The following is a 13742-nucleotide window of genomic DNA, read 5'->3' as shown; positions in this document are numbered from 1 at the left end:
ATGGTGATAAAGTGAAATTTAAAACACTGGCAATGTTGGTATTTCCTTTCAGAGCTCTAGAGTAAGATAATCAAGATTCTCAAAATGCTGTGCTTAAAGTTAACCACATGACTATACAGCTAACATTTAAATAACACTGGCCATGGTGTAAAAAGTTACTTGAAGACATTTACTGCTCAGAAATTTTGAAAATCATACTTTATCTTGGTTTAGAAGACTGTATCAACCACATATTGTGTAAAAGCTTTTCAAATTTTGGCTTATGATTGCTGGTTTACTATCCTAAAAACTAAACTCAGGTTATGTAGACTAGTGAGTCAGGCAATAAGACAATAGATTTGATGGCTGGACAAAAAACCTTTTTTTAAAAGTTGAGACAGACTATTGGAACATGACACTGCTAAAGTAGAGTAGAAATAAATAATCAAAATTCTCATTCAATTCTATGAACAGTGATTGAGTGAGACTGATCTGTATGTTAATTTTTTTTAACAGATCATCTAAAAAAACCACAGAAGTAAGTTCAGAATAAAAGTGAACCATGTATCCTAAAAGGTAAATAACAGTAACATAAAAATGAAAAGTGCATTGATAACTTAAATTTAGAATAATGCTCTTTCCAGCTATGGCTTTACACTAAAACCAGCTGTGACATTTTCCAGCTGTTAATAAAAGGCGGAAAACAGCAAGCACTTTTCAGAATTCACACAGCCCACATAAATGTTAAGAGTCCTACCTGGAGTCTTGAAATTTCTCAGCTGAGATGGAGTGTCACAGATTTCCAAGATCCAATCACCTGCTGCTTTTTCACTCCAGCAGTGAGTAGTCATAAACTCCCAGTTTTTGAATCCTTCCATGGAATGATCAAACAACCTAAAACAAATGATGACATCACTTCAAGACAAACATTTTTTTTTCCTGGAGAACTATGCTTCCAAGAGTGCAAACTCTTGAATAATAACTCTGAATAATCAGCCAGTTTGTTCATCTGTACCTTCACATAACATTATTCATGATGGTTTTCTCACAGGTGTTGCAAGCACCTTTAACAGTTCTTTGTTGTTTGATGGAAGAGAGTCTTTTTATGTCATCATGTTTTTATAATGAAAAAGAGAATGGCAAGCAAATTCATTGCAATAACACCATAATTGTTAATATTCTTTAATATGATCTGTGGGTCTTGGAAAAACTGCATGTAATACAGAATTCCATTGCTTTAGCAGCATGATGTAATTACAAATAACTTGTAACCTGGAAAATCCTAGCAACATTTACTTTTGGATTGGAATAGTTAAAAGGGGTTTAAACCCAATAAAAACACTAAGTTCAAGACAACAGTGATTCAATACATAACTTCTTGTGAAGAAGAAATATGCAACTAAGACATTGGCCTCAATTCTCGAACAAACAAGGTATCACTCTCTTCAAACACTTCACAGAATTCAGTTTGGGTAAAACTGAGAGACTAATGGCATCTGATGGTTTAATCAAACTAATACCATTACCATAATTTAATTACTTAGGTTGTGGGTGAAGACATTAGAACCTAGGCCTGGATTATGATACTTTCTAGTATAGGGGGATAAGTTTCAGAAACTGCAATGTGATTGTGATCCCTTGTGAGATGGGGAAGTAGGACCCTTCCTGGCAGATTAGACACAAGAGAATTTGCACTTTTATTTAGTGTTCACAGTGTGTTGCTTGGTACCCCAAAACTACTGATGAGAAGAGCACTCTAAGTAGAACTGTTGCCTCCAATAAAATCACATGGCTCAACTTAAAAAATACATATGTAGCTATACATTCACATGTATTTATATATATATATATATATTTGTGTATATATACACACAGGGATATGTATGCATGTCAATTTATACATGCATGTACACATATATGTGTGTAATACCTATCACTGTTTAAATTTGATATCTTTGTGTGAGAGCTCCACTGGTAATAGCTGCGATTAAATATTTTTAAAATACAAGAATCTTTACAGTAGAAAATCCAATGGATTGAAGATGCTTTTCCATAAAACAGGTAAAACCCTAACATTAGACAACATACATATTATATTTGAATTCATGTGAATCTGTTCTTTTCTAAGCTAATTTCAAGTTTTATTCTCAAAAGGTTGTGAAATTCAGCAAACAGGAAAACAGGATGCTTGTGTAGGTACATTCCTGGTGAAAACTGCCACACTGGATAGGAATAAAATGTCATAGTTCTTGCTGGAAGCTTTGGTCAGTCAGAGGCATGGGGTCAGGTACTGTGCATCTGACACTTCTTGCAATAGAAACTGTATGGACCTACAGGATTGTTGCACCTCATAACGCTCACCCAAAACCTGATTTGCATGGTCTCATTTTCAATGTAAAATCACAGAATCATAGATTATCCTGAGTTGGGAAGGATCATCAAAATCCAACTCCTGGCGCTACACAGGACAGCCCTAAGAATTACACCATGTCTCTGAGAGCCTGCTCCAGTGCACAACCACTCCTGGATGAAGAACCTTTTCCTAATACACAGCCTAACTCCCCTGACACAACTTCAGGCCATTCCCTCAGATCCTGCCACTGGTCACTACAGAGGAGATTGGTATGTGCCCCTTGGCTCCCCTCTAAAGGAAGATGCAGACTGTGATGAGGTCTCCCCTTAGTGTTCTCCAGGCTGAGCACGACAAGTGACCTCAGCCGCTCCATGTATGGTTTTCCCTTCAAACCCTTAACCGTCTTTGCAGCCTCCTTTGGACACTCTCTAATAGCTTTATAACCTTCTTACATTCTGGCGCCCAAAACTGCTCCCAGCACTCGAGGTGAGGCTGCCCGAGCGCAGAACAGAGTGGGACAATCCCTTGCCTTGCCCAGCTGGTGATGCTGTGCCTGATGCCCTAGGACATGCTCGGCCCTCCTGGCTGCCAGGGCACTGCTGGCTCATGTTCAACTCGCCATTCACTTTGGGCTACCTTTTCCCATTTTAAATGAATTCCTATAACAGTAGTCTAATTTATTAGCACTTATAAAATTAAATTAAAATATACATTGGGATTCATCTACACAGATAATTGTGTGAGATTTTCTTCTGATGCAGTTCTGAGCTTCTGTGTATGTGCCTGTAAGTGTATATGTAGACATATTTTAGCAGCAGAATGGGTCTGTTTCACGTCACTGTTAAATCAGTTGTGTGAATACAGCAAATCTCACAGAGGTATGGCACACATCATTTACTGAAACGGTAGAAATTATTACAGTCATTATCCAGAATTTGCATGCAAGTATGTTCAATTTAAGTCATGTGGGCTATTTCCAACTGTTACTCAAATTGCCATACTGTTGTTTTCTGATAGCTTATGTATTACTTTCGAAACATGTGGTCAATGCAACAAGACACCAGTATTTCTCTTCGCTATTGTAGCAACTAAATTATATAATATTATGCAAGTACTGTGGAATTACAAATTTGTATTCACTGAGCTCCAGTTCATACACATTAGAAGCATGAGTTTCTCTTTATTTTTACTGTAATTAGTCTAATATTTTCCATAGTACTTTTGGATAACTAGGTGTGTCTCATTTTGAAATTTTAAAGAGTTGTCAGATATCCATTTTAATAATCCTTTTAAGTAATTTTGGGTGGAAGAGACAAAAATTCCACATGTCTTGTTTTTAAAAACACTGTTACCTAAAATATGCTGTGACTGGAACTGTGAGCTTCCATCCATGGAAATGGGGAAAATCGGGTAATATTATTTCTGAGAAAATTGACTTTTTTTTTAAAGGATACCTCTTTGAGAAAGATTTGAATTTTATAAAATAAGGTCTAAATTGGAATCTTTGAATGTATGAACTGTGTTTCCACAAAGGATTCTACAAATAAGTCAAAAAGCTACAGACAGGTCAAAAGAATAGTGAAAAACAAAGTAGAAAAATACTGACTCTGACTCTATGTATGTATTTTGGACATACAAAATTGTCCAAGTACTTTTGCTTTGCTTTGTTTATGCACTAAACTCTCAAATCAAAGAACCTATGAGACAATGCAGGAATTTGACTTTCAGTGGTGTTAAAGAGATGAATGAAATTATCAAATGTTCAGCTGTGCTTTCCTTATTCAGAAAGAAATGCATAGGATCTTCTAAGGAGCATGCAGCCAGTCCAGTATTTAATTATGTAATTTGTCAAAATTCCTATCACAAACACACTTATGACACAGATTATCTTGGATTAATAAAATTTAGTACATGGTCTGATGAACTGGTAATTGACTATTACAGATTATAATAGACTAAAATATTTAAACAAGATTACTGGAAAAATCTGATAGTTTTTTATGACCATGATCATATACCTGTACTTGTGAATGCAACATGCTTTTAAAGACCAAAGTGATTAACAACATTTGAATTTTCAAAACTTATTTGCTTACATAACCACAACAGAATGCCAATTCTATTACTTAATTACTCAGGGGACCTTTCTTAGAAACAGAACACTCAACATGGAATGGATGTTATGGCTTGACTGACTACATAATTATAAGCTGCTGCCTACAATGAATAACAGCATTAAATTTAAAAAAAAAAAACCTTGCTCTTCTCTTTCTGAGGAGTTTTATGCCATACTCATCACATACCATACGCATGCCTAGATAAGAATATATGCTACACAATGTAGGATAAAATGCTTATTTTTCTTAAAACAAATTCAAGAGTCTTCATCTCTCCCAATGCCACTACTTCTGCCTAAAAATTGCATAATCTTTCTCTTCAAGAACATAATTTAAAGCAGAAATATTAATCTGTACTTAAACTTTAGACCCAGAGGAAGGCAATTAGCAACTTTCTAATAGCTAATTAAAAAACCCAACAAACAAACGTCTCAGCTTTTCAGGAAAGAATCTTTAAATTCCTAAATGCTTGGAAGAATTTGTTTCAATTTTTAATTTCAGGTGAGAAAAGGCAGTGAAGGTAGCGGAATTGTTTAGCAACACCAGCATCAGCCGCCATGAACACTAAGAAGTAAATACATAAAAGCAGCTTTTTGCCATTTATCAACATTGTTTGTTTCAGCTGAGAAGGTGCAGCTGCACCTGACTGACAGCAATGGTTGTATACTGAACTCAATGCATCAACAGCTTGGAAACCCTGCACTAGCTAGTGGTTGTGGCTGCAGTGGAGTAGCTGGAAAGAGGTAAGAATTTTCTTCTCCTATAGGAGCTGTCTTTGTTATGATATACTCCAGCATACAAACTGGCAGCCTCAAGGGCAAGTGGTCCTTGCACAGAAGTCTGCACAGCCACAAGACTTCAGGTGTGATTATAGTTTGAAGAGACTATGTAGTGCCTTCCCAAGCTGCGTACCTGAAAGTGTACGCAGCTTGGGAAGGTCAACTATTGTCCTTAAAGCAGCTCTTCTCCACAGGGTCAAATCACCAGCTCCCTGTGACATGTAGCCCTGAGAAACTGCAGACAGCTCAAACTGACTTAATCAAAACTTCGGCCAGACCCTACTGACCACCTGCACTGAAGTATTCGAAAAACAGAGATGGTCAGAGAACACACTAGGCATTTCAGAAGCTTTCTTACCTACATATGGGAGATCACCCAAAATTTCTGGATGTGGAGCTAAAGAAAACATATTTAAAATATTTGCATACACACCTTTTTTTTAATTTCCATGTTACATCTGATTATCAAAGTTAGTTTTATGAAACAATGGGTATCGCTGAACTATCATGATAAAGCTGTTTGGAGTGACATGAATGATAGTGTACAATGCCTGCCAGCCTGAAATAGTGGCTAGTATGGCAAACACCATCTTTAAAGGCGGAGTGCTTGTCCCCAGGAACTACACATATCCACAATAAATGATCCATCGTTACTTGCAAACATCTATTCATCAACCCACCAAAGGTAAAAAATAATAATAATTAAAAAAAAATAGCTAACATGAATGAAATAAAACATAGCAAGTATGAGTTGGGAGAAATGGTTTTCCAATAACTGTTTCACCCTGTAGACACAGTACCAGCACAGGATTATTGTTAGCTCATTGCGGACTTAGATTACTACCACCTCAGAGACCTTTTCAGTGACATTCAGCATGAAGGCTGGCCCTTATGTTTCATCCTATTAGGATTAAAATGTTAGTTTCCTTTAATATAAAAGTATAACATGTAAGGTGGAAAAAAGATGCATACTTATAAAGAAAGTTTTCCTCTATTTCAGATCACCAAGGCATTTTGTGAAGCAAACAATTGAGTAAGATTAGATAAGAATAACTTGGATTTGGTCTAAGAGTTCTGCAGAGGAGAATATCATTAAAATATACTGATTGTCTAAGGTTTCATGATAGGAAAAAGATGGTCATGAAGATAGATTCTTTTGTTACTGAAGAGAAATATTATTAATACCAGGGCCATACAAGCTTATGAAGCTAATGGCCTGGAAAGTTGCCACTATGTGGCTGAAATATTTCAGTTAGGCAGTTCAAATGGCTACAGCTGCTTTAAATTCAAAGGGCAAGAATTAAATAAGCCATGACTTCAGTGGGAGACAAATGAGCCCTAAGTTTGTTTCTCCTACTCCCTTTGTATCTAGTTTCTCCTCCACAGCCTGCCTGTAGTGAATGTTTGTTAGAACTGACCTTGGTATGTTTCAAAAAATACTTAGAAATCCACGCTGCCAAATCCACTGGCCAATTGTTTTTGGAAAGGGGATACTGTTCCCCTTCGGACTTAACTCTAGCCTCATCCTCACACCAGCCAATACACTTCCAGCCTGTATTTTCCTCTGGTGCAGCACATCCAATGTAATCATATTTAGTACTTTCCAAACAACAAAGCAGATGTTCCCTGTAATGCAGATTTTGAAGAATGCACATAAGGCTTAAACCAGTGACATTGTTATCCACCAAATGCCTGCAAAGGAATCCACATTGTCTCAGACTAACAAGTTTTCTTACTGAAGTCATTTTAGGGGGTGCCAACATAAAGGATAAAATATGCAGAAAAAAGGCCAAATATTGCCTTGAGGGACCTACTTGTCAATGCACCAGAAATTACACAAAATGACTTTTCTTCCAGAAGTGGTGGAGAAGTGCACATGTAAAATATACCTTTTCCACTTAAAAACATTTTACCAAGCAAACTGTTTCAAATTAAACCCAGATGAGTAACTGTAAAGCAATGGGGTTTTCCTGGGTTTCAGTAAAAACAGCTGGTATTGCTGCTATAAATCCTGCACATGTACATTAAAAAGTCTTGTATATCTGAGAAAAACATCTCAGTCAGGTAGTAGCAATGTACAACAGCCTCTGGGGCCTTTGCCTATAGCAGAAAAAACAGGCTATTTATTAAATAGTATCAATAGCCAAAGTATCTCTGCATGCATGCTTACAACTGAATGCATTTATTCATTGATATTCAGTATTATTGATACGTTAGAAATCAAATGCCTCGTAACTAAAATTTTTCATACTAGAAAATAACATCTTATTTCAAGTTTTATTTCATAACATGATGCTCAAACATATACATTGACAACACACAGCGTACTCCTAAAATCAAGAAATTACTACCTCTAAGCTGTATGACATCTTACAGCAAGGCCAAATAAAGTAAGCCTTGAAACACCTCAAAACATTTCAGAAAGTATTGTGTTCATATCCCTCACTTTACCCTAAGAAATGCCTCATGAAGGCTCTAGGTACTTCAAACCTAGAATTTGCAATATATATTTATCTCTAATATTAGTAGCTCAGAGTTGTTTAGTAACCCATCAGCCCAACGTGATGGCAAGTCCATATATTTCTGAAGTTTCCATGGGAAGGGAATTTCTGGTGAGACTCCAGGAGCTCTGTCATGAATAATTTGTTTCCTGGGAAGTGACAAAACATGAAAAGGTCTTTCAGGTTTCTTTGTTTTCTCTTTAGTCTTCTGATACTATAATATAAGAAAGAGCTGAAGATCCTCTTATTTCATTACATCTACTTGCATTCCCTTTCTCTACTGCACGTACAGAAAAGAATTACTTTTAAGGTGCAAGGATTACAAAGACACTGATTGAATTAAATTTTGTTCCTATTCCACACACCAATCACCACCAGAGGAGAACTGTGAATCCTGGAATGTATTTCCCACTTGCTGTAAGTCAGCTGCAGCACATGAAAGCCTAGAGCCAAAAGTTAGCTGTGTTAAGACCACTGGGTTTACACAAGATTGTTTTGTTTGGATACCTCGTTGGATGGCTTTCATGTTTTTTTATTTTGAACTGAGGACGAACTACTGCATGAAAATGGAAAAGAAACCTAAAGAAGGATTTCTTCAAACAGAAAAACAAAAGCCTGTTTCATAACTTATAAGAGAAACCTGTCTCACACTGGTTAGCAGAAGACAAATTCTTTGTTCAGTGCAGTAGTGCAGCAGGAAGGTACAGATACATGTGCCTATGTGCTTTATCAGCAACCTATGACAGCATTCACGATGGAACACAGGAGATATTCTAGAGGATCCCAAACTTCCAGAACAACTTCCTCTCCATTTGGTGAATCAATGTCTACAGCTTGAAGAATATTTTCAGTTTACCTTTCCTTTTAATTTAACATAATCTCTAATGAAAATGTATATTCACAGTTCAGAACCAAGTCCATTTGACCTCCACTTGTCTCCAAAACAGGCTCTTTGTTTCAAGAGGAAATGTAAGTCCTTCTCCATTGAGATACAGGAGGACATGCAAGTCTCCAGAGCTAGATAATCAGCACTTCTGGCTGAGGAAGCATGGATGAAAAGCAGTCTGGAAAGCAGGTCACTCTCAATCCATTAAAAGCCCTGAAGAGTAGGACTAGGGATATTAATTTTGTGAAGATTTAAGCATGATGGCAGAAGAGTTCTCACAACACAGGTTTGATAGATGGCATTTTTTGCAGTTTCTGATACATAACATCAGTAAACATCAGCTTTTCTGTGGGAGCTATGCTCTATGTCTAGCAGAATGGCAGACATCAAGTCATCAAGGAAAAAGAATTATCTTTCATTACTATGGTCCCATCAGGAAGAAGATTTCTAGCTAGTCAGAGAAGTATACAAGCATTTCTTACTGTAAATGTACTTATTGGCATATTTGTAACTGGGGTAAAATTTGGAAAGTTTTCTGATGTTTCTTAATGCCTTAACCATGTCTGGTAGGAGGTGACCATGGATTTAGTGAGATTTACATGGGAAAGACTGCCAATGTTTTCTTTGAAGAAAATTTCTGCTAGTAGATCAGAGAAACAGAATCATCACTGAGAAGTCTTTTAGTTTGATGATTCCCTCCACTTACCATCTGTCCAATGATACACTGGACAAAGAGATACAAGTCTGAGTTCAGTAAGAAGAATAAAAAAGACAATTTGATGCACTGTGACAATTTCTCCAAAAACACAGCGAAGAGGTGACAGCATGAGGAAGAAGATTGATCTTTCTTAGTAGCTGTTGTAAAAATGGCTGGACATTTGAAAGCAAGTATCCATCACTGAACTGATGTATAACTTTCAGAAATTTTTGAAGGTGATGTCTAACTTTTAAAAGCTTTAATCTGCAATTTATAAATGAACCCTTTAATTTCAAGTGGTAGTGCTACTTTTCAGTGTTGGCCTACTAAGAGCATTTAATGGATTGAGTATGTTTACTTTGAAAAAAGGATTTGGTAATATCAAGAGTTTAAAAAATAGTAGTAAATATACACTATTCTATCTGATTTTCATTGCAATAAAAAAAAGGACAAGAAAAGAGAAAAACAAAAAATAAGTGGCAATATGTAGAAACATTTTGATTCAGCTTCCTTATGAACACTGAGTCTGTTTCTTCACATTTTCCAGCCATCTAATAAATGGTGAGCCACACAAGAACTATTCAAATTGACTAATATTTGTCTTGGAGTTCAACAGTTAAAACATTACTCTTCTACTGAGATTGTCATCTCTGAGTCCATTTGTACTTGACTCTGCCCATCTCTCTAGGAAAAAATAATTAGCCTGTGTCTTCTAGAATCCCTGCTGTAATGACTTGACTGCTCTTTACTGACACTGACATGTCTATGCAAGCTCTACATGCTGATTGTACTGTGAAATTGGGTTGTCATACTATACCTGTTGGCCAAGAGCTGTGACCTAGTTCCAGAAGGAGAGGTTAGGTAAATTGCCAAGTCTCCACGTCGAGGGTGAGTAATAGTGATACGTACAACAACATGCTCCAAGTAGATCACATGGTGGTTAGGATTATCTGAACAGCCAGTGGCTTTGTAAATTGAACGGACAATGCTGTCAGGTCGTATTGTTCTATAACAGAAGCATAGCAAACAACATTTCTCGCTTTTTGTATAACGTACACAACCCCATCTTTTTTGCTTAGTAGAGAATGACAGTGTTGGACAATTCAAAAGTCAGTAGCCTATAATCACTAGTTTTGACATGTGTTTCCTAGCTGAAAATACTACTATGGGGTAATTATTTCACTGCAGATAATGGCTAATGGCAACTGCCTGGGTTTCTGTTAAACACATACACAAGGTAAAATAAGAATAAACATTTGGGTCAAAGCATTACTGTGGATTAGTGGCCAGCTGAGAAATGCTGAGATTGTCATGGGATCACAGCTGGTTGCTCAACCCCAGGAAATGCCTAGCATAGCTAATCCTAGCTTACGTAACAGCAAGTATTACATGTTAACTGTACCAAAAGTACAGTTTTGTACTGACTCAGCTGGTTTAGATTGGCATGACATCCTTGCAGACTATACCAGTTATGGATCAAGCCCGTTAAATATAATTATCAAACAATATTCTTAATGCTTTGGAAGTGTGCCTCATACTTGATGCTGTCTCTATATCCATGGAGTACACATAACAGAATTTTGCTCTTAAGCCTATTTTCGCAAGTGAAAAGCTGTTCAGTTTTGGCCTCTGATGCTTTTTACATCCTGGACTGCCAAATCTGTCTCTTCTTGCAAAGCTGACTGAAATACATTCAACCAAATATTCTTCTTTGATGTATCCTCTATATAAAAATCCATCATTACCCAGACTGGACTGTTTTACACCTTCACCTTTTGCAATGTTCTTTAAACTAGGGCCTTTTCCCGTGCACTACATCTGTAAATGTGACAGACTGCCGGTATGGCTTTAAAAATAATACATTATACACCATGCAAGGGAGGGGTAAATTATACCCAATTTCTTTCCATAAGTTTATGCCAGCAAGAGTTTTGCGAGCAGGTATTACTTGATTTGCCGATCTGTGTTCTCCACACACACATGCTGTGGAGGAACCGTTGTCCACTTTTCTGCTTCTGTCACCATTGCTTCAGCATCCATCAGTCCAAATCCATAAAGGTGGCTCACTGCAAAGTACAAACAGAATGGATACAGTTATAGCATAAACCCTTGGGTTTCATCACAGACTAACTCCAGAGTGTCACATCCTAACTGCAGTTACTTATTTTCTCTTCTTCCTTCCTGTCACTCAGAGCTCCAAAATCTGATTGCCAGGAGCAATAATGACAATATGTCATTTGTTCAACAAATCTGTTCACTGCTTTATTACAGAAGTGGTACTACCTACACTGCCTACCATGAGAACTACAGAATGCCAGTGACTAAAATTGCCTCTGGCTGCCCTTTGTCCATGTGCCTCAATTTAGCTCAGCCCTGTTGTATGACAAGGGACTAAGTAGAATGAATGAGAGGAAGGTAACTTCCATTACTCAAATGCCAAACATATGCATGTGTATTCAAGGAAGCCAACTGAGACAAATTTGAGAATGAACAGACCATTTTGTAACTGCTGTATTTTCTCTGAACTTCCCTGAATGTAAGCAGCATGTGGATGCGCTTCTGTTCCTGTATGCAGCAATTTCATTTCGTCACTGGCCAACCAACGAGGTAGATCGACCATCTCCCTAAAGCTGTCTGCTTGACGAGGGTGAAAAGCACTTACTGAATCAGCTGCGTGTTTTTGATTGCTGTTCCAATTGAAACAGAGACTTGCAAAAGGGTTTTGATGAATTGGAAGAGCTTCTAGTCATGATGTTCCATTGTGACAAACTAGTGCTCTTGATAAAAGTCTGACCGCAGAAGGTGAAACAAAAAAGCTTCCACAGGAGGAGTTTAGATTGCAAATATTAGTAAATCAGTTTTTCTTGCTATCACAGAAACCCACAGAAAATTGTAAGCGCAAGTTCAACCAGCAATGCAACAAAGCATGGTCCTTCCAACTGCATGTTTTAGAGGGTTTGTGAAAGCAAGCTGTATTCATTGCCAAACCAAAATTCAAAGGACTCGATCTAAAAAAAGCCTCAGCCTTCTCAAACAAATACAGTCCAAAGCTTAAAGATCACATCTTCCAAATATCTAGTACTGTCCAAAACTGCCAGCTGAAAAGGATTCTTCAATGGAAAATACAGCAAGGTGTAGTGACTGTGTAATAGACTGGTTTTCTTCCCATTTCCTTTCCCCATGAGCCCCAAACTGAAGTGCACATAGCATGGAAATCTTCCATTGGAGACAGCTACATGCAGCTCTTCTGCCATGTAAGGCAAGCACTGGGTTCCAAAATGAAACATATTTCCAATATGAAAATAAATAAAGTCAGCCTTCCTTCAGCCTCCTGAATTCTCTTTTATGTATTCAAGAAACAAATGGATAGGGAAAGAGATGTCCTATTTCTATATGTGGGTGGAGCCAACAAAAGAAGGAAGACAAGGAGAGCTTAAATGAACATTTTGCAGTGCGAAGAAGATTCCTGTGATGGAAATGTCCTTAGTCTTAGACGTTATCTTGCAAACACTGCATCTGATCATGAGTGTATATTTCTCTGTGAAGACGTAAGTCTGTTCTTACACTAGAATTTTAATTAATAATTCTTCTGTCTGCTCGGAAGATAAGTGGAAGGAACAAGAGTCTTAACTCACATGGCGCTTAACTGCACACAGTTACTCTGTATAGTACATTCAAAAAGCAAGGGATTAAATTTTCATGAATGGATTTTTTTTTTCAGCTAACCCATGGAAAATGCATTTTTAATTCCTGACAGTTAGCAACTTATATTGAATTAGAGCTCAAGCTGTCTGGTTTTAAAATGCTGTGTGCTCAACCCACCTTCTGAGCTCAAAGAGCCAAAAATTCTCCTCACCTCACCTTTTCTTGACAAGAAATAAGGGCAAAAAAGCATGTAATATTGCCACCACCAGTCAGTGACCTTCAGATGGAAACTTATGTGACTTTTAAGCTATTTACCTGTAGAATTTCTTCCCTAGCATGCACATTAAAAATGCAAATTAAATCTATGGAGTGAACTTTCTATCCTTCCTACTCTAACAATTACTTGGAAGACAGAATTTAGGAGGAATTTTCATCCAGGAGAAAAAATTACCACCCAAGGTTTCGTGGTTGTGGTATTTGTCCATGACTCAATGTTTAAAATCTCTTGTATGAGAGCAACAGTGTAGTGATAAGTTCTGCACCTGATGGGTTTTTTTTTCAGTTGAAAAAGAAATACATTTTTCCTTGAAAGGCTTTCCCATTGAAACAAAAACTTCCTGACTGACAGGGTTACTCTTAAATCCTCCAATGTGGACTGACATTTGGGTGTCCAAAATATTTCCAATTCAAAGCCTTTGATCCAGTGGGTTGGTTAGCAGCTGAAGGTATCAGTGGAGGCCCATAACCTTCAAAGATCAAACTACAGCAATTTAAGAGAGAATCAA

At 37.2% G+C, this 13742-nt stretch overlaps 1 protein-coding gene across 8 annotated transcripts in view; it reads right to left on the bottom strand.

Moving 5' to 3' along the window:
- The window catches only part of PCSK5 (proprotein convertase subtilisin/kexin type 5), a 222544-nt gene that overhangs the window by 74725 nt on the left and 134077 nt on the right, over positions 1 to 13742 (bottom strand). For all 8 annotated transcript variants that reach the window (XM_038125793.1, XM_038125785.1, XM_038125786.1 and 5 more), the window contains 3 exons: positions 11261 to 11378; positions 10130 to 10318; positions 737 to 873 (listed from right to left, as the gene is read on the bottom strand). In XM_038125793.1, coding sequence (XP_037981721.1) covers positions 737 to 873; positions 10130 to 10318; positions 11261 to 11378 — 444 coding nt within the window. The remainder of the gene's footprint in view (positions 1 to 736; positions 874 to 10129; positions 10319 to 11260; positions 11379 to 13742) is intronic.

The sequence above is a fragment of the Motacilla alba genome, chromosome Z (genome assembly GCF_015832195.1).
Source record: "Motacilla alba alba isolate MOTALB_02 chromosome Z, Motacilla_alba_V1.0_pri, whole genome shotgun sequence".
NCBI lineage: Eukaryota > Metazoa > Chordata > Aves > Passeriformes > Motacillidae > Motacilla > Motacilla alba.
This window is presented reverse-complemented; position numbering and strand designations above follow the sequence as displayed.